General features: G+C 45.6%; 1 protein-coding gene across 7 annotated transcripts in view; it reads left to right on the top strand.

Annotated features, from left to right (window-relative positions):
* Positions 1 to 14,202: 14,202 nt before the first annotated feature.
* epn1a (epsin 1a) overlaps positions 14,203 to 23,913 on the top strand; it is a 52,687-nt gene continuing 42,976 nt past the window's right edge. For 3 of the 7 annotated variants that reach the window (XM_028821992.2, XM_028821991.2, XM_028821988.2), the window contains exons 1-5: positions 14,203 to 14,395; positions 14,736 to 14,863; positions 17,972 to 18,055; positions 22,229 to 22,387; positions 22,514 to 22,763. In XM_028821992.2, the coding sequence (XP_028677825.1) occupies positions 17,987 to 18,055; positions 22,229 to 22,387; positions 22,514 to 22,763 (478 nt within the window). In that variant the 5' untranslated portion in view covers positions 14,203 to 14,395; positions 14,736 to 14,863; positions 17,972 to 17,986. The other 4 variants (XM_028821994.2, XM_028821993.2, XM_028821989.2 and 1 more) reach the window with 3 other exon arrangements.

Raw genomic sequence — 23,913 nt, 5'->3', positions numbered from 1 at the left:
CCGTAACTGACGCTCCCTCACCATGCAGGCAATAAGCCTCATTCGGGGCTCCGTGAGCAACACAAAGTCAAACCAGCGGCACCCAAGGATTCTCCAAAGAGACACAAGGAGTCCAGTCTTCATCAAACATCTGAACGTTGATCTGTCCTTAAGTGAGAAGACGACTGTGCATTCAGGACCTGAGGGAGTGTTCAGGTTTGTCTCTCGTGACGTCTCACCTTCTCCCCTTTGCTGTGCTTTAGTAAATCTATGGCCGCCATTTTAGGGGATACACCTGGTCATTGTGGACTTGCTGCTTTTGAACAAAATGCTGGCCAACTAAACGACGAAGTGGGTGTCCCATCATCCCAAATACAACACGGTCCTTAAAAACACCACTTCATGGCCATGTCTTATTATGCTACGTAATGGAATGGGGGTCTGGAGTCACATCACATCAAACCTGGAGTCAAACTGAGCAAAAAGGCCATCTGAACTGTCCTGGGGGGAGCCACCATTTGAAAGGGCTTAATGCATGTGAACACAGCGTGATTTCTGACCCTCCGTTTATTGAACTCGGGGGAGTGGAGATCCGGGACCTACTACAGTAGCACTGTGGGCAAGATGACAGACCACCACAAGGCCCACTCGCTTACACACACACACACTAAATAGAAAACCGTGTGAGTCATGTAAGAGATCCACAGCACCAGCCCAGGTAAGGAGACGAGTAGTGAGCTCGAATCCGTGCCCACTAAGATGGCTTAGTGTTTTTACTTTTTCTTCTCCCATATTTCAAAGTTTTGTTGGTGAAGTTAAGTGACGACTCTAAACTGGCCCCCAGTAAAAGCACAGGATCATGTATGAGTGGCCTGTGGGCTGGCATGAGGTCCTCGGCAGGCCTGAAATAGGCAGCCATGTTAGGAAATGCAGAACAATAGCAAGAAATGCGACAGGAAACAGAAAAGCTCCAGCTAAGAGAACCCTTTAGAGCAACACTTGGGAGCGACACCATGATCACTGAGCGGCCCGTCAACATGGCACATCTGCAGGCAGTTCATTATTGGATAGATAGATAGATGCATAGCTGTGAAAGGTGCTATATAATAGATTCATAGACATATGTGAAAGGCACATTATGATTGATAGATAGTGTGATGGATGGCACACATGGGGGGGCACCCTGGCTGGGATGTGGCAACAGTACTTAACTTGCTTGGGTGGCCAACCCTTTAACAGCACAAGAAGCAGGATGGCAGGCTCCCTGGGTGACGCTACCTGTGCGTGTTGGGAGAGCATGTAGTCCTGCCAGGTTGTCTTCTCCTGTCCTTCCACTACACTATACTGGCCTCCAAGCTGGGTATTGATCCTCAATCCAACACTGCTGGGATGCCAGTGTGCCCACTGCTGCACTGTCATTTTCTGCTCGAATTTTCACTGGGTTAATTGTGCCATTGAAGGGCTGGCCTCCCATCTAGGTAAGGAACCCTGCCCCATCCTGGCAAGGATGCATACCCATGTGTGCCATCCATCACAATAGAGAGATGTGAAAGGCACTATAGAATACTGAGATTAAATACTTTCTGATTCTACTGTAGATAGATAGATGTGAAAGGCACTATAGATAGGTAGATAGATAGATAGATGTGAAAGGCACTATATTAGAACATTAGAACACTCTAGACGAGAACAGGCCATTCAGCCCAACAAAGCTCGCCAGTCCTATCCACTTATTTCTTCCAAGAAAACATCAAGTCGAGTTTTGAAAGACCCTAACGTCTTACTGTCTACCACACTACTTGGTAGCTTATTCCAAGTTTCTATCGTTCTTTGTGTAAAGAAAAACTTCCTAATGTTTGTGCGAAATTTACCCTTAACAAGTTTCCAACTTTGTCCCCGTGTTCTTGATGAACTCATTTTAAAATAACAGTCTCGATCCACTGTACTAATTCCCTTCATAATTTTAAACACTTCAATCATGTCACCTCTTAATCTTCTTTTGCTTAAACTGTAAAGGCTCAGCTCTTTTAATCTTTCCTCATAATTCAACCCCTGTAGCCCTGGAATCAGCCCAGTTGCTCTTCTCTGGACCTTTTCTAGTGCTGCTATGTCCTTTTTGTAGCCTGGAGACCAAAACTGCACACAGTACTCAAGATGAGGCCTCACCAGTGCATTATAAACGTTGAGCAGAACCTCCTTGGACTTGTACTCCACACATCGCGCTATATATCCTAACATTCTGTTAGCCTTCTTAATGGCTTCTGAACACAGTCGGGAAGTCGATAGCTTAGAGTCCACAACGACTCCTAAATCCTTCTCATAAGGTGTACTGTCGATTTTCAAACCTAACATTTTTACTTCCTATGTGTAATTCTTTACATTTACTGACATTAAATTTCATCTGCCACAAATCTGCCCAAGCCTGTATGCTATCCAGGTCCTTCTGTAATGATATAACGGATTCCAAATTATCTGCTAATCCACCTATCTTGGTATCATCTGCAAACTTAACCAACTTGTTACTTATATTACTATCTAAATCATTTATATATATTAAAAATAGCAGCAGCCCTAGCACTGACCCCTGTGGAACACCACTCTTAACATCGGCCAGTTCTGATGAGGTTCCTCGCACCATCACCCTCTGCTTCCTGTGTCTGAGCCAATTCTGCACCCATCTACAAACATCACCCTGAACTCCCACCTCTTTTAATTTGATGCCCAACCTCTCATGTGGCACCTTATCAAATGCTTTCTGAAAGTCCAGATAAATAATATCATAAGCTCCACTTTGATCGTATCCTTTTGTTGCCTCCTCATAGAATTCCAGCATGTTAGTAAAACACGACCTCCCTCTTCTGAACCCATGCTGACTGCTTAGAATAACTCCTGTCCTTGCCAGGTGTTGCTCGATCTTATCCTTAATAATTCCTTCCATTAATAATCTATCTATAGATAGATAGATGTGGAAGGCACTATAGATAGATAGATAGATGTGGAAGGCGCTATAGATAGATAGATAGATGTGAAAGGCACTATAGATAGATAGATAGATGTGGAAGGCGCTATAGATAGATGTGAAAGGCACTATATAATAGATAGATGTGAAAGGCAGTATAGATAGATAGATAGATGTGAAAGGCACTGTATATAGATAGATAGATGTGATAGGCGCTATAGATAGATAGATAGATGTGGAAGGTGCTATAGATAGATAGATGTGAAAGGCACTATATAATAGATATATAGATAGATATGAAAGGCACTATACAGCAGATAGATAGGAAAGGCGCTATATAACACAAAGCTAGAACACACATTTATTAACCCCCGAGTGTAAACATCTTTTTATATTTTCATTTTCAGACCTTTCGTCTTTCCATTTTTCCAGACCTGCTTTTTCCATTGAAGCACGATGACGAGATGGTGTCAGTTCCTCCATCATGGGGCCATTCTAAGTGACCAGTGGACCTAAACCAGCGACTTGTCCCACTTTAAGGTGTGTCACAAGCTTTGGCAATATACAAGTGGAGACAGTGGGCTTTATGGGTGGCACAGTGGTGTAATGGTTGTCACTGCTGCCTTACAGCTCCAGGAGTCTGCCTGTAAATCCCAAACCCTGGCACTATCTGTGTGGCATTTTCTTGTTCTCTATGTGCCTGTCCTCCCACATCCCAAAGACATGCGTGTTAATTTGATATCAGGCGACTTTGAATTGGCCCTAAATGAGTAGAGGGTGTCCTGTGGGGTGTCTATTATGGGGTGTGGTCCAGCCTTGCCCCTGGTGCTTCTGTGATCATTTCTGCCCCCCGGAATTGAATTATTTAAAGAGGTCCAATAATGGATGAGTTGACAGCCATCCATTTTCTAAATCTGGCTATTCCAGTGTGAGGTTGCCAAGAGTGAGGATCAGTCCGTGAACAGGCTTGGGGTCATTCCTAGGACATAGTGATGCACACTCCCCCATTTATCCATCCATTCATTTATTTTTTCTTCCTAACTCCAATAAAAGTCACAAGGAGCCCGGAGTCTGAGCTAGCGACATGACAGGCAAGGCAGGAGTCCACCGGAGCAGTGCAGGGCACATTAAATCGCACTCCCACCCTGACCACCCATCAGTGAACCTCGTTTTCGTGAAGCCAGTGCAGGGACATGTGGAGAAAGTGAAGACCACGGTGACAGCAAGCAGCTCGGCCATTGAACGGAGGTCTTCAGAATCGCAAGGCGGCAGCACAAACCACCGTACCGTCGAGACCCTAAATTATAAGGCTGTCTTCTGGAATCATCTGATCTTATTTGATTTTTGTTAGAAAGTGAGGGGGCACTTACCTTCTGCTCCCAGACCCCCAACCACCACCCAGCCCGTGTTGCTTCTCCTTGCCAGCATGAGGACGTCTGCCCTTTTTTCCATTGCAGATTTTGCACGTCACCCAGCAAAGCTCAAAACGTAACTGCTGGCTTGAGGTGAATTCATAACCAGAATGTCCTGGAGCCCTCCACCGACTGAACGTTGGCGGTCTTTTCCCTAATAAACTGTGACAATTGCAGTGACCACATGTGGCAGATGATTCATAGGACTAACAGCCTTGTCTTGGCCCTTTTTTTATTTAAATACTGTAAACTTTAGAAGAGCAAAAGCAGGCAAGAAAATAGAAAAAAAAAAAATAAGAGGGGCATACACAACAGATTCGGAAAACATTGAGACCCCTTCACTTTCCGCACACTTTATTGTTTTGTAGACTTCATTTTGAATGGATAAACTTTCCATTGCCCCATTCCATTAGATTGGATGGTAATTCCATAGATGTTCTATGAAGTTTAAGTCGGGACCCCTCATGGATACTCGCAGACTTCTCAACCATGATAGCCAACTCTGACCCTGGCATCACTGGGCCCGCTCTCAGAAGGTCTGAGTCCTACCATCTTGGACAGATCCTACAGTGTGCCCTGGCGAGGAGAGTTCCAAAAGGGGCAACAAACATGCACAGGGGTGCCCCAAGGATCAGTGCTGGGTCCTCTCCTCCTCTCTCTTTACCCCGCCTCACTGGGCTCCATCATTCAATCCCCTGGTTTCTCTTATCAGAGCTATGCTGATGATACACAGCTGACCCCGTCCTCCCCACCTTAGGACAATACAGTATCACCTGGAGCCTCTGCATGTCTTACTGATATCTCAACCTGGATGAAGGACCACCATCTGCAGCTCAACTTGACAAAAAACAAGTTTCTTGTGATCCCAGCCAGCCAGTTTGTTCAGCTCCCCCTGTCTCACTGTCACCAACACCTGCCAGGTCAATATGGAACCTTGGGGTGGTGATGGGGGGGCAGCTCTCTTTTTCTGACATTTCTACTGTTTCTCGCTCTTGCAGGTTCATGCTGTACAACGTCCCCAAGATCAGACCTTAACTTCTGGTCCAGGCTTTGGTCTTGTCACGTCTGGACTAAAGCAACTCACTTCTGTCCGGAGTACACATCTGTGCTATCAAGCCAATGCAGATGGTCCAGAATGCAGCGGCCAGTCTTTTATTTAACCACCCGAGATGGGCACATTTCACTCCTCTCTTCAGGTCACTACATTAGCTCCCTGTAGCAACACACATCAAGTTCAAATCCCTGACACTTACCTACAGAGTAGTCAATGGGTCAGCACCTGAGTGTATATGGAGACACTAGTGAGGTGCCATACGCCTGCTCGCCCACTCAGGTCTGCCAGGAAACAATGTCTGGTGATGCCACCTCTGTGTGGTATCAAGTCTCAATGCAGACTCTTTTCCTGTGTAGTTCCCACTTGGTAGAACAGGCTGCCCACCTCCATCTAAATTGCTGACTCCCTTTTTGTATTTAAGAAGCAATTGAAGACCCTTCTGTTTTGTGAGTATCCATCAAATTGATTAAAAAAATCCTTTGCTCTGTGATCTTTTAAATTGTCGGTTGTGACGGACCCGGCTGGGACACCCTGATTATGGAAGGACCGGGGGAGAGAGAGTATTTCCAGGACAGTTTCTCCTCCGGTCCAACAGAGGGCAGCCTCCTTAGTTTCCAGCAGTGCCGTGGGTCATGAGCATGGGAGCGCAACCCTGCTGGGCACCGTGGCCACCACCAGGGGGCGCATGGATGCTTTCAGGGCCCTATTTGGCCCTCACTTCTGCCACGAAGCTCGTTGGGTACCTGGAGTGCTCTATGAAAAGGGGTAATGGTCGCCAGAAGTGAACGGCCAGAGTCGGGAGGAAGAGGACAAGGCCTGAGGAGGAGTGGAGGTAGAAGGACTGGCGGTAAAAAGGGACTGTGTTGGTTCTGGTGTTACTGTGTGTCCTTTATGTACTATGCTTTGGGGAGCAGGGTGAAACGCTCCCCAATTGTAAATAAACCGTGTGCTGTGTGTCCTGCCTGTTTGTGTCCGGGATATGCTGGGCCTTCACATGGTTAATTTGTGGTCTAAGTTTACTTGATATATGGATTGCTAAAGTTTGTATCATTATATATTTTCACTTGTGACAATCAACTTTTGTTTCCTGTCCTACTACAAACAGGCCCCAGTCTAACGTTACTTGTTTAGGTTTACCTCTTTGTAAGTCACTTTGGATAAAAACGTCTCCTAAGCAAATAAATGTCAGTGTGCCAAAGCCACTCCAGTGTTGTCTCGCCTGTGTTCTTCAGGCCATTGCCACGCTGAAGATGCTCTGTCTCCTCGGTCTGAGGTGACGTCCATTCTGGTGCAGGTTTTCTTCAAGGTCTTGTCTTTCCTTCAATTCTAACCTGCCACTAAGAAGCCAATGGCACCATGCCGTGTCACCATAGGGGTGGTATCAGGCGGATGATAAGCATGGTTTTCACCAGACACAGCACTTGGAGTTCTGCCCTTCAGAGTTCAGTTTTTGTCTCATCAGACCACAGAATCTTTTCCCGGCCCCCCCTTATATTCCTTTAAATGCCATCTGGCAAACTCCAGGTGGGATTCCATTGCGCTATTTGAGCCAGTGTGCCAATTCTCCTGTGCACCTTGGGTCGTTACGGTATTTTTCACTGGAGTACATGTACAAAAAAAAATAGTATTAATTGTAGTGCGGGATTTACAGTAATAAGTGGGTGTTGGCCTTAGGTGGTCCTCCTTTATTCTGGTTGACGGTCCAAAACGTTTGGATTACTGCTGGTCTACTACACTGTTTTGGATTGGTGTCCCATCCAGGGATGGCTCCCTGACTCAAATTTATTGCTACAAATCTCAACTCAGTTAAGTGGGCTTCGAAGATCGGTGGGTGCCAAGTCCAATACGCGGCCATAGCTTCGTTTGATGGAAGATGTGGAGGGGCCACCCTAACCTGCGTTAATATTTAACAGCTAGTCTGCTGCCTCTAAATGAAATAAAACTATTGGTATTTGGGTGTGGGGGTCTCTTCCTTCCCTGCACAATTTAGATATGCAGCATCTGTTGGGAGAACCCGCTGTCCCATCGTTTGTGTCGGCAGGCTGCACTGCACAGATAGCGGCAACATGTGTAGCACCACCCAGCTGAGAAGATTATGATAGCAGCCAGGGGTCTTCACTTTCTTTAGCTTTAGAAACGAACTCTTGACACACAAGTTCACACTGACACCACTAAAAATGAAGGCAGAGGAGTGCCAGAGTGGTTGAGGGTCCCAGGCCTCATTTACAGCCCCACTGTGGAATATGCATATGCCCCCTGAGTGGATGTTCTCCAGGAGCCATGGCTTCATTCTACAGAGATGTTTGCTGGGTCATTTCTGTCAGCAGGGTAGTGGTAAGTGGAAATAAAAAGTTGATCTGCTCCCAAAGAGCATGGACCTGCTCACTTGTCACACCAACAGGTCACCCACTTGAAGCTACACACGCTCAGGCCTGGTCAGTACTCAAACTGTCCTTTATACAGCTTCCAGTTAATCCAAAATGCTGCTTTAAGACTTATTACAAGAACAACAAAATACGAACACATAACTCCAGTTCTTAAATCCTTACAATGGCTCCCGGTTAAGTTTAGGGCAGATTTCAAAATCCTGCTTTTAACATATAAAGCCTAAAATGGCCGAGGTCCGGCTTACTTGTCTGAACTTATCACGACTTACAAACCTGAGCGCACATTAAGATCTCAAGATGCCGGTCTGCTTATGGTTCCAAGGATTGATAAAATAACAGCGGGAGGTCAAGCTTTTAGTTACAGGGCCCATAAACTGTGGAGTGGTCTGCCTGTTACTATAAGAGATGCCCCTTCGGTCTCAGCTTTCACATCCCTGCTGAAGACTCACTACTTCAGTTTAGCACACCCTGACTAGAGCTGCTGATTAACTGTGCAGACTGCATCTTTGTTGTTAGTTATTAGCACTAAAACATAAGGAACATGATAGAATTTGTTACTAACCCTCACCTATTCTGTTTCTCTTCTCGGTACTCAAATGTGGCACTTGGTGCCACTGCCCACCTGTCAAGTTGTTCTGCCTGCCTAAGGTAAAGTCATCCCTGATGGAGAATCGCAGGAATGATCGGGTAGAGGGGTCCTTTCATTGGATTGGCTGGCCCAGCGCCGACTCAGCTGTGGAATGGCCAATAGGGTGAGGCAACAGGACTCTGAACAAATCCAAATTGTATTATGGGATATCATCTACTGTTGAATTCTGCTCTGTATTTGTAATATTCGTATTGCACTATTATATTGAACTGAGGATTACTTGTGTTTTGTTGTGTGTATTGTATTGTATTGACCCCCTTTTTTGACACCCACTGCACACCCAATCTACCTGGAAAGGGGTCTCTCTTTGAACTGCCTTTCCCAAGGTTTCTTCCATTTTTTTTTTTTGGGAGTTTCTTCTTGTCTTCTTAGAGAGTCAAGACTGGGGGGCTGTCAAGAGGCACGGCCTGTTAAAGCCCATTGGGGCACTCCTTGTGTGATTCTGGTCTGTACAAAAATAAATTATGTTGTATTGTATAGTATAAGGAACAAAAGGATAGACTAGAAATAGCTTGCTCTCTTTCTCCCCCCCCCCCCCAGTCTCCCCGTCCCACCCCATTTTGCCTCCCAACATGAGGCTAGACCCCACTTCACAATCATTCCTCTGACATAGCTAGAGACAACAGGAGTTTTTCCTTGTCTTCTTAGAGAGTCAATGCTGGGGGGCTGTCAAAAGATGGCCTGTTAAAGCCCACTTTGGCATTTCTTGTGTGATTTTGGGCTGTACAAAAATAAATTGTGTTGTATTGGATGGGAGACCACCTAGGAAAAGCTTGGGTTGCTGCTGGAGGAGGCCTTGCTGAGTCCAGTAGGGGGGCACTTACCTTGTGGTCCGTGTGTGGATCCCAATGCCCCAGTGCAGTGATGGGGACAACGTGCTGTAAAAATGGGGCCACCTTTCAGATGAAGCATAAAATTGAGGTCCTGACTGACTCTCTGTGGTCATAAAAAGATCCCTGGGCATCCTTCATAAAGAGTAGGGTGTATCCTGATGTCCTGGCTAAACTGCCCACCACTGCCTGGTCATTATGGACCCCTGTCTCTAACTGTCTCTCTCTCTCACACCCCTTCACCACCTGACAGCTCCTGTGTGGTGAGCATACTGACGTAAAAATGGCTGCCGTCTCATCATCCAGGTGGGTGCTACACATTGGAGGTGGCTCCCCACTCACTGATGTGCTTTGAGTCGCAAGAAAAGCATGATATAAATGTAAAGAATTTATTATGATTATTGTCAAACTCCACAACATGCAAGGTCTACTTGTCTACTGACCTTGTATACCGAAAAGGAAGAGGATGACCTGATGAAGAGGGGTACCAGTCTGGAGATTCAGGAGAGGAGGATAAAGAAGATGTGCTTGGAGGTGGTGTCAGGTGAAATAAAAAGAATGGGTCTCCCCACTCAAGGACACCCAGGAGCAGTGGCTGAAGCTGATAAAAAGGAAAGGTGGTACTCATGGTGTTTCAGCAAACATGGTGGGGTGGGACCCCTTTACATATAAAAGTTTCAGGATGGGTAGTTTTAAGGCTTGAAGATCAGTGGGTCCCCCTTGTACATATGTACATAAGCCAGGAGACGGAGAGCCTGTATGTAAGCTAGTGGGTGGGGGTAGAAATTCAAATTAGGAGACAGAGAGACTTTGGAGAAGAGATTGATGGAGTTGAGCAATATTCACTTTCAGCAAATGGAGACTAAGAGGTGACAAAATCAAAGTGTTTAATATTATGGAGGGAATTCATCCAGTGGATCCCAGTTTAAATTTTAAAAATACACTTACTGGCCAGGGCGGCATGGTGGCGCAGTGGGTAGTGCTGCTGCCTCGCAGTTGGGAGATCTGGGGACCTGGGTTTGCTTCCTGGGTCCTCCCTGCGTGGAGTTTGCATGTTCTCCCTGTGTCTGCGTGGGTTTCATCCGGGCGCTCCGGTTTCCTCCCACAGTCCAAAGACATGCAGGTTAGGTGGATTGGCAATTCTAAATTGGCCCTAGTGTGTGCTTGATGTGTGGGTGTGTTTGTGTGTGTTCTGCGGTGGGTTGGCACCCTGCCCAGGATTGGTTCCTGCCTTGTGCCCTGTGTTGGCTGGGATTTGCTCCAGCAGACCCCCGTGACCCTGTGTTCGGATTCAGCGGGTTGGAAAATGGATGGATAGATGGACTTACTGGCCACTTTATTAGGCACACCTGTTCAACTGCTTGTTAATGCAAATCTCTAATCAGCCAGTCACAAGGTAGCAACTCAACGCATGTCGGCCTGTAGACATTGTCAAGACGAGCTGCTGAAGTTCAAACCGAGTATCAGAATGAGGAAGAAAGGGGACTGAAGTGACTTTGAACGTGGCATGGCTGTTGGTGCCAGACAGGCTGGTCTGAGTATTTCAGAAACTGCTGATCTACTGGGATTTTCACACACAGCCATCTCTAGGGTTTACAGAGAATGGTCTGAAAAAGGGGAAAATATCAGTGAGTTGCAGACCTCTGGGTGGAAATGCCTTGTTGATGCCAGAAGTCAAAGGAGAATAGCCAGGCAGGTTCAAGCTGATAGAAAGACAGCAGTAACTCAAATGACCACTTGTTACAACTGAGGTTTGCAGAAGAGCATGTCTGAACACACAACACATCAAACCTTGAAGCAGATGGGCTACAGCAGCAGGAGACCCCACCGGGCATCACTCCTGTCAGCTAAGATCAGAAAACTGAGGCTACAATTGACACGGGCTCACCAAAATTGGACAACTGGAGATTGGAATATGGTAGCCTGGTCTGATGAGTCTCAATTCAGATGGTAGGATCAGAATTTGGCATCAACAACATGAAAGCAGGGATCCACCTGCCTTTTATCAGCGGTTCAGCGTCCCACTAAAACATTCGGAAAACAAATATGGACGCGTCCAGGATAGGCTTTGTGGTGCTTGCTCCATCGGAATAAACAGCAGCTGGTAACAATGCATCATGTGGTATTTCGCACATTCAAACACCGTAGCAACAGGTCCACAGATAGACATTGGACAGCACTGTACTGTATGTGTGACCGAGTTAAGGAGACACAAACAGATGGAAGGGCTAATAAACAGTAGAACACGACAGCCTTCACTAATGTTCCCGGTGTACACTGCCATTTTGGATGGACGTCATAATCTGAAGTCAGACAGCCCCAAGTTGCCGAGTTGGAAATCCGACTTCCTACTTCAAATGGAACACAGTATTCAGTCCATGCTTCAAGCACAGAGAGACAACTGTCTAACTGGTTTAATTACCACTCTGATTTTACAGGAAGGGCGGCACGGTGGCGCAGTGGGTAGCGCTGCTGCCTCGCAGTTAGGAGACCCGGGTTCGCTTCCGGGGACCTCCAAGTGTGGAGTTTGCATGTTCTCCCCGTGTCTGCGTGGGTTTCCTCCGGGTACTCCGGTTTCCTCCCACCATCCAAAGACATGCAGGTTAGGTGCATTGCCGATTCTAAATTGTCCCTAGTGTGTGCTTGGTGTGTGGGTGTGGATGTGTGTGTGCGCCCTGCGGTGGGCTGGCGCCCTGCCCAGTGTTTGTTTCCTGCCTTATGCCTTGTACTGGCTGGGATTGGCTCCAGCAGACCCCCGTGACCCTGTAGTTAGGATATAGCGGGTTGGCTAATGGATGGATGGATGGATAATGGATGGATTTTACAGGAATGGCTAAGAAAGTTCTATTGCATGCTAGTTTGCAAGGGGTAAAACTTAATCTTAGTAACTTTGTGAATTTTTATATTCTATTCAAATTAAGCCGACAGTTGTGTGAATTTAACATTAACTTTCTAAGGCTGGCTCTTACAACACCTCAAAACAGACTTTCTCAATTTGGCCTTTTAGTTGTACCCCTAACAGACTATATAAGCACTGAATTATCAAATTCTTCAGGGGTTTGCAATCTTTACTAATCTCTACTTACCCAGTTAAAATGCCAGCCCCACCAGAGCGAGGCACAGTGCAGCCACCTGTGATGCCCAAATGAAGGTGGGTGTCCCAGCTGTCCACAAGACCCACTGCAGTGAATCCTCAGGGACAAAGCTTGGAAACAATGAAGGGGTGGAATATCTGGTGAGGGCTGGGTGGTCTTTTGGCCTTCAAACCCTTGCAGAATTTTTTTTCACCACCTTAACTGGAGTTTTTTATGCCCTCTCGGCCATCTGATCTTATCGTCGGACTCACCTTTAGAGACTTAAAATACAATATTGCAGTATATAGTATGACCATCAGGGGGCGCACCAGCTCCCCAAGCTCAACACAGACAGACACCAGGCACAAGTCCAGCAACACACACGTTTTATTTTCTCCTGTTAAAACTCTTCACTTCGTTTCCAACTTACACAGCACAGTACACAAGCACCAATAAACAACACCGTACAGCAGTTTCTCTTTTCTTCTTCTTCTTCTCTCTCTCTCTCTCTCTCTGTCATGTCCACTCCACTCCACTCCACTCCACTCCACTCCACTCCAAGCAAGCTTCATTCCCTCTTCCCCCTCTCCGACTCTGGTTCCTTGAATGAAGTGAGGTGGTCCATTTATGCTGCACCTGGCAGCACTTCATTTGGCCCATCAGCATTATCTGAAAGTACTGCCAGGTGTGCTGAAAGCCCAATGTAGGGCTCTGTAGCTCCCCCTGGGCTGTGCCAAACTCCCATGGAGCCATGTAAGAATCCGAAGCGCCGCTGCAACCCAGGAGGTGCTGCCATCTAGTGCTCCGGGGGAGGCAGTGCCCTGTGCACATCTGCTCCCCCTGTCCTTCCTTTACAACGGCCTCTGGGCCAGGAAAGGTCCCGGTCGACCATCACAACAGGCATATTAGACTTTTCTACTAATTACATATCTATGTTATGTAAACTCGTATTGGTTTGTTTTATTTTTCTTATTTATTATCATTATTATCATTCACTGTCTTAATCTTCCTTATTTATTTATCTGGTTTGTACAATGCTATATACTGTATATGCTGCCGTTCTTTATTATATTCTGTAAGTGCCTTGAGCATGGGAAAGGCGCTATATAAATAAAATGTATTATTATTATTATTCTTGTCTATTTTAACTTGTTTTTTTTCCCTTGTAACCATTTCCTGGACATATCGTAAAGCTACAGTCTCTGGAGGAAAATATGCCATAGTAATAAATGTTGTGGTTGTGGGTTCCCCTTCAGCTTTACCCTTTCATTCTCTTGTAACCACCTTGCATTTAGTTCTGAGATCTTCACTTGCGTGATCAATTATGTCACCTTGTCTTGTCACACTTGTTCCCAAACAGCACACACTGATGTTTATTCAGTTATTATTGACCTCTTTTATGAGTTGCTTTGAAAAAAAAGCAAAATGCAAATCAAACTAAAATCTCAATACTCACTGCCTGGCTAAAATTGTTTTACGTCACTTGTTATACTTATGAGTAATGCTTCTTCATTTCCTTTTTCCCTTTTAACCCGATGACTCATTTTTTTTCCTGTCAATGCTTAATATTGATTTATTACGTTTAAGTATGTTACGAAACTCTGTCCTGCCGTTATAACGTTCTGCTCCGGTCCTGTATATCGATCCGCGCGGAGTCCTGGGCTAATATTTGCGCAGCTCCCACTCCCTCACGGCACACACTCGTCTGTTTTTCGGCCTTGACTCGGTCACCTCTCCCCGGGACTCGCCGCGCCGCCTCCTTCAGCGGCGCCTCATGAATATTGCATTAGCCCCGCCCTCCGCAGGATGAATAATGCATATCGTTTGCTAATCGGAACAGGAAACGGTGCCATCTTGTTCCTGCCTGGATTTTTTTTTTTGAAAGGGGTCAGAGCTTCGGGAAAAAAGAAGGGGGACGGTGACCCAAAGAAGCACCTGAAAAAGCCGCCCTGCAGATTTCCTCCCCGACCTGTGTCGTAGTCACCTAACCGTGACGGAAAGTCGGAGGGGAAGGGCGAGGTCCGGCTGAGGAGGAGGAGGAGGCGCTGGAGGTGAGGAGGAGGAAGAAGAAGAAGAAGAGAAGGAGGGCCCCCTGTCACCGCGTCTTCATTGCCGAGGCTTTCTCTGCATGTTTCTGCGCTTCCGGGTTGGGCTGTTATCCTTCTCGTAGGCAGACCCTTCAGTCCCTGCTTGACCACTCGCTCCGTGGTGCTGCTGGCCTGCCACCGTGTCCGAGGCGGGTCTGGAGCTAAATGGCAGGCTGCTGACAGGCAGTTTTGTTTGTCATTTTTATTTGAATGTAACAGTCCGAGTCTCCCGGCAGCAGTTTGACATGGAGTGCAGGTTTCACGTAAAAAAGTAAGTTGCCTTTTAATCTCCCGCCTCTTTCAGATTTCCTCGGGGACTCGATGTTACTGCTCCGTGCCGGCCTGCGGTCTGAATCGGACTCTGAGCCTCCTCCCGGCCGCTGACATCCTCCGCTTAAGAGGACCGAGGAGACAGCGGAGTGGTGTGGACAGGTGAGGGCTCTGGTGTTGGGCCGGTAAAAGGGGTTTGGTGCGGCAGGGTGGGACAAGATGGACTGATGAGGAAGGAAAGACAGGATAAAGTCAACACGTGAGGAAAGAGCGGTGGGCAGTAGGTGGGTGGTGCTCATAATGGGCAGGTGGGGCCAGCTGGGAGAAGGTGGCTGGAAGCTTTGGAATCTGGCGGCTTGACTTTGGAGTGATGGTTGAAGGTTGAGTTGGAAGTCAGGTATATTGAGGACGTGAACATGGAAGGCAGTGTGCACTCGCTGAGCAAATTATTTGGAAACCACCTGTACATCTGCTTACTCGGGCAAGTAGCTAATTGGCCCGTCATGTGGCTGCAGGGCCGTCACAGTAGTGCGCCGGGCCCCAGTTTTAATAGCAAAACGGCAACAAACATAGAGGGCCCCCGGCCAGCACCCATACATTAAGATGGCCCTGCACAGCAGTGGAGCAAGTCATGCAGAGCCAAGTCAGGAGCTTCAGTTCATGTTCACATCAAACACCAGAATGGGGAAAACATGCACTCTCCGTGATTTCTGCTGGTGCCAGACAGTCCGGTTGGAGTGTTTCTGTAACTGCTGATCTCCTGAGATTTTTTCACACACAGCAGTCTACATGTAGAGTTTACTCAGAATGGTGTGAAAAAACAAAAAAAAACCTGCAGTGAGCGGCAGTTCTGTGGATGGAAACGCCGTGTTGATGGGAGAGGTCAGAGGTGGAACAGCCAGACTGGTTCACGCAGACAGAATGGTGACGGCAAACCAGCTAACCACTCTGTACGATTGTGAGCAGAAGGGCATCTCAGAATGTGCAACATGTCAGACCTTGAGGTGGGTGGGCTACAATAGCAGAAGGCCACCTCTTTCATCCAAGGGCGCAGTGGGCAGAGGCTCACCAGAACCGGGCAGCTCTCACGTGCAATGGAAAAACCTAGTAACTGACATTTTTTTCAAAACTAAAATTTAGTTTTTAGGCCTTTCCTGATGTTATAAGGTAGTGGTGATGATCAAAAATGTCTTCAGTCTAGTCCTAGCACGATGGAAGAAGCTAGTATGTACAGATGACCCCCAAAATTGCTAGGGGGTACACTCCTAGAGCGCCTGCGAATTGTGAAAAACCACGAATTTTGGACGTGGTCAAAACAAATGCCTATTTTTATACTTTAAACCCTAAATATGCCCCCAAAACAATTTCATATCATTTCATTTCAAACTCCGCTTAATACATTACCTAAAAAAAAAGTAAAAGTAAACCCGTCTACTGTACAGTACTGTACTGCTATGTCTCCCGCAGTGCTAGAATGTAAAATACAGATGTTACCGCTATATGTACAGTAATTCATGTAAGCATGTTTTCTTTGGTATAAGTAGGGTAAATACGTAATAATTTAATTTTAATAAAAATACAGTAAAATGTACGGGTACTCACCAATAATGAATGATATTAATTGAAGATGATGATGAATTAGCTGTGAAGTACAATGAAGGCATGTAATGAAGGTTATGACTACACAGCAAAGCAGAGGATTTACAGCTCCTCGGGTGGCGCCTCTTCTTCAGGAGTCGTCGTATATTCTGACTGGTCTTCTTCTGGTGGGGTTTCGTGCTGGCTTTCTTGATAGGTTTGAGGAACATTGTGATGGGAAGTTGCAGCATAACGTTTTAGTTCCCGGAGCAAATCCAGTAGTTCAACCTTCTCCTGGAGTGTCTTAACTTCTTCTGCTGTTCAGGTTAATTGCCAGAAGCCTTAGAAGGTGCGGGGCGTTTGGACGGCATCTTAGGGATTTAAGAAGAACAAAACGAAAAACACGAGAACACTCGGCAAAACACTCGAGGTAGCTACACGTGGTAAACTGTTATGATAAGGGAATGCTGGGCTGCATCTACTGGAGATGCGTCACAGAGCAGCAACCAATCAAGGAGAAACGAATAACGCTCTCAGATTGGCTACTTTCACCATCTCAAGCCGCGTTTTCCTCTACGGTTGCTTTGTGTTCTCCCTACAGTACAGTATTGCCACGAAAAAAGCCATAAAATATTGCGGAGGATATTTGCGGTTTCCATTAACAATTATTAGTTAGGATCTAAGGAAAAATATGCCAATGACTGAGGCTGCGAACTCTGAACTGCGACTTCGCGGGGGTCTGCTGTATGTACACAGTATTTTACACACTGCAAGACAAAAACCTAGCAACTCCACTGACCACTGAGGAAGGACCACCTACCAATGAAAACGTCAAATTGCGATCACGTGATTTAAATGGCGGGTGTTGTTAATTAGTGGGAAAAAAAAAAACAATATTGTGGACGTGATGCTCAGGAAAAATGAAATCTACAGGTTGTTAATTATAGGCGAGACATCATTTTCTCGATTTGCCAAAACTTGAAAGATGTGACATACCAGGTTTTTTCCATAGTTGGTGAGAGCTGCAGATGTAACCTGGGCAGATGATCCTTGAGTTGTTCTGAGGAACCACAGATCAGCGGCATGAATCCAACCTGCCATATGTTACTAGTCCAGGCTGGTGCTGGTGGTGTGGGGAGTGTTGTCTTGGCACGCTTTGGGCCGTTAATACTGATAAGCCACAGCCTATTTGAGTGTTGCTACCTGCCATCTTTTCATTACCACAATTGACCCATCATCTTCAAATGGCTACACACAATGTGATGATGATGTCGTCAAATAGCAAACTGGTTTCATGAACATGACATTGAGGTCAGCGGCCTTCCCCAGTCACGGTGTCCAAATCTAGGAGAACATCTGTGGGATGTGCTCGATTAGAGAGATATGCAGAAACTGCGTGAGGGTTATCATGTCTGCATGGAGCAGAAAATCAAAGGACGAATCCATGCCACGAAGAATTGAGGCTGCTTTGAGAGCAGAAGGAGGGCCCTGCCCAGTATCTGTACAGGGGTCCTAAGAATTTGCTCAGTGAGTGTATGGACTTTAAATGTAAAATCAGGTTGAAGGAGGGCATAAACGCACAAGGGAATGCATAACCTAACAGGTACTCAAGCTTGCACAGAAGCGTGTAGAGGCTGCATCTTCAATTTGTTTTGATTTTTGTTTTCACTCTTTGTCTTCTGCCCTGCTCAGTTCTCCATTGTGAAGATGTCGACCTCTTCACTTAGACGCCAGGTGAAGAACATTGTCCACAACTACTCTGAGGCTGAGATTAAGGTAGATTTCAAATTTTGCTTTTCCCTGTTGCTGTTGTACAGGTGGAGACTGCCGGCAGACCCTCGTGTACGTGGTGCGCACCAGTGCTTGACTGGTTTAATGTCCCGTTTATCAGCTTGTCTTCACGAGTAACAATCGGGAGTGCTCTCCCCTCGACTTTCTCGTATACTCGGGTATGGGGATGAATATTTGAGGAGTAAACCGCAAGACAGTGATTATATTATGAACATTAAAGAACCATTAACAACAAATCAAATCAAATTAATAATATATTGAACATTTATTATAAAAGTAAAGCTGAATAAATCAGACTCTGCAGCTGCATGAATAAAAAAAAAAGAACAAAATCGAGTATGTGTTCAGGTTAAGTACCACTTCCGGTTAGCGGAAATAGCCCCGAAGTTGATAGAAATCTAGGTTTTGTACCTAATCCTAGTATGCAAAATTTGGTTGACCAAAGTTAAAGTGTACTCAAGTTATCATGTTATATATATATATATATATATATATATACACATACACAGACAGACATAATTCCAAAAATGGTATTTTCGGACTCTGGGAGGTCTGAAACGTCGAGATTCATCAAAATTTCGACCTTGAATTTTTGGAGGATTCCAATACTGCCCCTATACTTTGTTTACGAGAAAGTCAGGGAGGGCTAAAACACCAAGATTTATCAAAATCTCAGCATTGAATTTTTGGATGATTACAGTGCTTTCGAATTCAAGAAATATGCTCCAGTACGGCCTGGTGTCCTCCAGGGTTCATTGCCTATGTGTTACACACACTGCAGATCATAAGGAAATGTGGTCTGAGTTGTCATTGTTGTGCAGATGACACACGTGCACACACACACACACACACACACATATATATTTACGTAAAACTTGCATAAGAAATTTGACAAACGAGAGGAGAAAGTTCAGCCCATAAGGCTCATTTATTAGCTGCTAGCTAAGCTGTCCCAATGTGCGGACACTAATTCTTAAAGCTTGTCAAGTTTCTTCTTCAACCCGCCACTCTTTGCAGAATGAATTGCTTTCCAGGTTTTAGTCCAAAATGCCCTTCTCCTTAATTTCCACAGGTGTCCTGAAGTACGTGATGTGATTCACAGTTAAGTTGAACGAAGTCTGCTGGATCGACTTTTACCGCAACCCTCTTTGTTGGGCTGATTGGCCTGTTCTAGGCTAGATTGCTCTTATCGATGCCTTGGAGAATTTTGAAGACCTGGATTAGGTCCCCCCCCAGACTGACTGAGTTTAACTCTCTAAGTCTGTCACAGTAGGACACATCCTTAAGTCCCATGATGCATTTGTTTGCTCTCCTCCGCACAACTTCAAGTGCTGCTCTCTCTTTCATGTAGGGTGGTGACCAGAACTTCACACGGCACTCCAGATGTGGTCTCAGTGGTGCATTTTTATTTTATACATGTATGTTACATGCATTGCCACCTCTGCTGTCCTTACCAGTTGTCTCCAAGAAATAGTCATGGATGCAACACAATTTTCTTCACCTGAACTGTTCAAAGACTGAAGTTATTTTAATAGGAACTCCTTCACCAATCAGTTTGGTCCATTTCTTGTCCATATTTAGGTATCACCTAACACTAATGCCCTCAACCTTGAGGCTCACGTTAAAAACGTTAACGATGGAAGAATTTCCTTCTTTATAATATTGCAAGACTCTGGCCATGTTAGTCACACTCTGCCCCTGAATGGCGCATTCATGTCGTTATCGCCTTTCGTTTAGACCAGTACTTCCCAAACTCGGACCCCCTGTGGCTGCAGGTTTTTGTTCCTAATTAGTGCCAACACCTGGTAACGCTGATCTCATTGAATTAGCTGTTATTTGTTTTCTGTTGTTCTACATTCAGAAAAGCACAGCAGCCTGAGTTTTACATTTATAGGATATTTTAGAAATATTACTGCTTTTGCTAGAGATTGAAATGCTTAACTCTTTTGTTGATTTTATTATATTTTGCCCTTTCTCTGTGCAGTTTTCCCCATTCATTGTATCTTATTAATGACAATTAAAAACGAGAAGAGCAGACACGCTGGTAAACAACACTGAAGAATCAGAGGCTGCAGCTACTTTAGCATCAGCCCCACTAATTAGTAAATAATGGATTAATTAAACAATTAGAACACCTGGAAAAGTAGAATGAAAATCAAGATGAAAATATTGTTAAAAAGAAAATATATGCATCATTCCCATATAACTGCTTGGTATATTTTAATTTTTTTTAAATTTTTTTTTTTTTACCAAATTTCTATATTGTTCCCAAAACACAGAACTTAGGAAATAACAGTTCACTTAATTAGCCCAGGAGTCCAATTAAAAATAGAATCTGATTGGAACAAAAACCTGCAGGCACCGGGGGTCTCCAGGACCGAGTTTTGGGAAGCCCTGGTTTAGATGAATGTAATGCACTTGTTTTCGCTCAACGTGCAAGTTCCTCTCAGCAATTCCAGTGTATGCAAAAATGTGCTGCTCGGATTCTAACTCTTACACCATTGCACAGTCACATCACCCCAGTACTTTCAACTGGTGTCCTACTCGTTCTGCTATGCATGATTCTAACCAGGCTGTCAGAAACAGTCTCATGAGGGTAGCGTGAGGGGCCCCGACGTCCTCTAATGGGACCTGTGCTCGCAGCACATCACCATGCAGCTTGATTGGCATTCGCCAGAGAGAACACCACAATTGGCAGCTCTGCCACTGGTGCCCCATTCTCCTCATAGATGAGAGCAGTTCACCCTGAGCACATTTGACAGACGTTAAGGAGTCTGGACACGCCGTGGTGAAGGTTATGCAGCCTGCAACATCATCCAGCATGACCGGTTTAGCGGTGGGTCAGCGATAGTCTAGGGAGGCATATCCTTGGAGTGTCACACAGACCTCCACATGTTAGGCAACGGTGCCCTGACTGCTGATGAAATCCATTGCCATATCTAACGCTGGTGCAGTGGGTTCCTCCTGTTGCAGGACAGTGCCCAGCCTCGTGTCTCCAGAGTGTGTAGGCAGTTCCTGGATGACGAAGGCATTGATGCCATTGATTGGCCCACACATTCCACAGACCTGAATCCAGCTGAGAACCTCTAGATTGTTCTGTATCGGTGCATTTTATTCCACCAGGTAGCGCCACAGACTGTCCAGGAGCTCACTGATGCCCTGGTCCAGGTCTGGGAGGAAATCCCCCAGGACACCATCTGCCGTTTCATCAGGAGCAGACCCAGACGTTGTCGGGAGTGCTTACAGCATGTGGGGGCTTATACACACTACTGAGCCAAATTAGGAGTCACCGGGATGAAATTCACGCAAGCTGGATCAGCCTGGGATTTCAGTTTTGGGCTTTGATTTTTGTTGTGATGTTGAATCAGCCCTTGGTGGGTTGGTGATTTTGGTTTCCATTGACCGTCGTTACATCATTTTGTTCTGAACAAATTACACGGTATTACACAGTAAAGATTTTTCCCCTTGAAGATTTTGTTCATCGTGATTCGATGCGTGATTTAAGTGTTCCCTTAATTTTTTTTGGGCAGTGTATAAACCGACAACAAACAGTTTTCGAAAACTGGGTAAAGAGAACAAGATTTCTGGAGGAGTTGAACTCTCCTAAAATGTAAACTGAAACCACCAGAATCGGTGATGTGTCGCAAACCATTTTGATTCTACAGAGCTGCTTGTGCCAGCACGACAGAGGGGGAGAGCGAGCCAGCGCTAGGCCTCCTAATAGAAAACGTTTAGAACCTCATCTCCCAATGCTTGAACGCTAAGTTCATAAGCCATACACACAACACAACACAAGTCGTGAACGAGCGGCAAGGCGAACAGTGCTCAAAAAGACAAGAGCTGGAGAGAGAGAGAGACTGAGGATATTTGCGAAATGTCGGGAGAACACAGCAAGGTAGGCCTACTCATCACTCCATTCGTGTGGATTCAGCATGGTGCTTGACGCGCGGCAAATTTCAAGTTTTGCTTTTTGAAACTTTCTCGAATTTTGTGAAAATATTTTCATTCCGTGGTTGGGCGGATACGGAGGGCCGACTGCATTGTTTATGTTTCCACTCCCAGCGTTTGTCTGGACGTATTTCACAGTACAACTCTGTGTCTGCTGTTCACATGTTTCCCATCTCTGATGCACTCGTTGGATGTCTCGATATTCGGCAGGTTCGTGAGGCAACCTCCAATGATCCATGGGGCCCTTCGAGTTCACTGATGTCGGAGATTGCAGATCTGACGTACAATGTGGTGGCCTTCTCTGAGATTATGAGCATGGTGTGGCGTCGACTGAACGATCACGGAAAGAACTGGAGGCATGTGTACAAGGTGTGAGAGTAAGTCTAGAGAGCACAGTTGCGGTTCCTTGAGCACCTTCGTTTGTCTCGATTAACCCCCTGCTGCCTTTCTTTCCTTTTCTGCTTCACATCGTGTGCGATGACTCCTGCTCTTTAGGCTATGACCTTAATGGAGTACTTGATAAAGACTGGTTCAGAGCGCGTGGCCCAGCAGTGCCGAGAGAACATTTACGCGGTGCAGACACTGAAGGATTTTCAATATATCGATCGAGATGGCAAGGATCAGGGTGTGAACGTCCGCGAGAAGGCCAAGCAGCTTGTGGCTTTGCTTAAGGATGAGGAGCGTTTGAAAGAAGAGCGTGTGCACGCGCTGAAGACGAAAGAGAAAATGGCTCAGACGGCAACAGGTACCTGACCTTGTCTGTGTTTTTTTTTTTTTAGGGGCACGTGGATGCAGGCAGGAATCAAAAGCAGTCGCACTTTGGCAAAAATGTACTCTTGCTTTTCAACAAAAGTTTCTATTGGCTTTTACTCCTGAGGGTTTCAATTGAATGAATGAGCGATAGCTGAGAATAAAGCCGTGGATCCGCAGATTAAAAGGATTCCCAAACTTTGATCCTTAGAAATAAGTCGTTTGATTTTGGTTTGAGTTATTATTGTAAAGGAACAGTGACGTTTTTCTAGCAAAATACGCTCTTCAATATGGGAGCTGTAAAACTGTGCAGTCATTTTCTTATAAAAACAGGATTGCCAGATTTCCAAAATCACAGAATGGGACAGCCACCATGTCGAGTGACCAAAAGAGAAACAAAATGTTAAGTAATTAAGGAAGACAAAAAAAAAAAAGAGGTTATCCAACCCGCTATATCCTAACTACAGGGTCACGGGGGTCTGCTGGAGCCAATTCCAGCCAACACAGGGCGCAAGGCAGGAAACAAACCCCGGGCAGGGCCCACACACCAAGCACACACGGGACAATTTAGAATCGCCAATGTACCTAACCTGCATGTCTTTGGACTGCGGGAGGAAACCCACGCAGACATGGGGAGAACATGCAAACTCCACGCATGGAGGACCCGGGAAGCGGACCCAGGTCTCCTTACTGCGAGGCAGCAGCCCTACCACTGTGGCACCGTGCCACCCTCTATTGATAAACATTTAAACAATTTGCCGTGTAACTGATAGACAATTTTCGCATTAATTAATTTGACTTCATCATTTCTCGGTGCTAGGATTGCCAGCGCACTCAAAAAAAAAAAGGGAGATCATTGTAATTAAATTATAATCTATACAGTATATATAAAAGCCAAATACCACTGACTCACTCATCATGAAATCTCCCAAACCCTGAGGACTTGGGACTTGAAATTTGGAATGTAGGTTACCCTTGGCCCGTAGGTGCTCGCTAAGAAACGGTTTTAAACATTTCGTGGTCCAAGCGCAAAATTCCTTGTAGTTCTTTAGACCCATTTGTATGTCTGTCCGCTTTTCACGAGAGAACTACTTAACGGATTTAGATGGGGCTTTTTTTTTTTTTCTATTATTTGCTTGAACATT

Source organism: Erpetoichthys calabaricus, chromosome 16 (assembly GCF_900747795.2).
Source record: "Erpetoichthys calabaricus chromosome 16, fErpCal1.3, whole genome shotgun sequence".
In the NCBI taxonomy this organism is placed as follows: domain Eukaryota; kingdom Metazoa; phylum Chordata; class Cladistia; order Polypteriformes; family Polypteridae; genus Erpetoichthys; species Erpetoichthys calabaricus.
The sequence above is the reverse complement of the archived record's forward strand: the minus strand, read 5'-3'. Positions and strand labels throughout refer to the sequence as shown.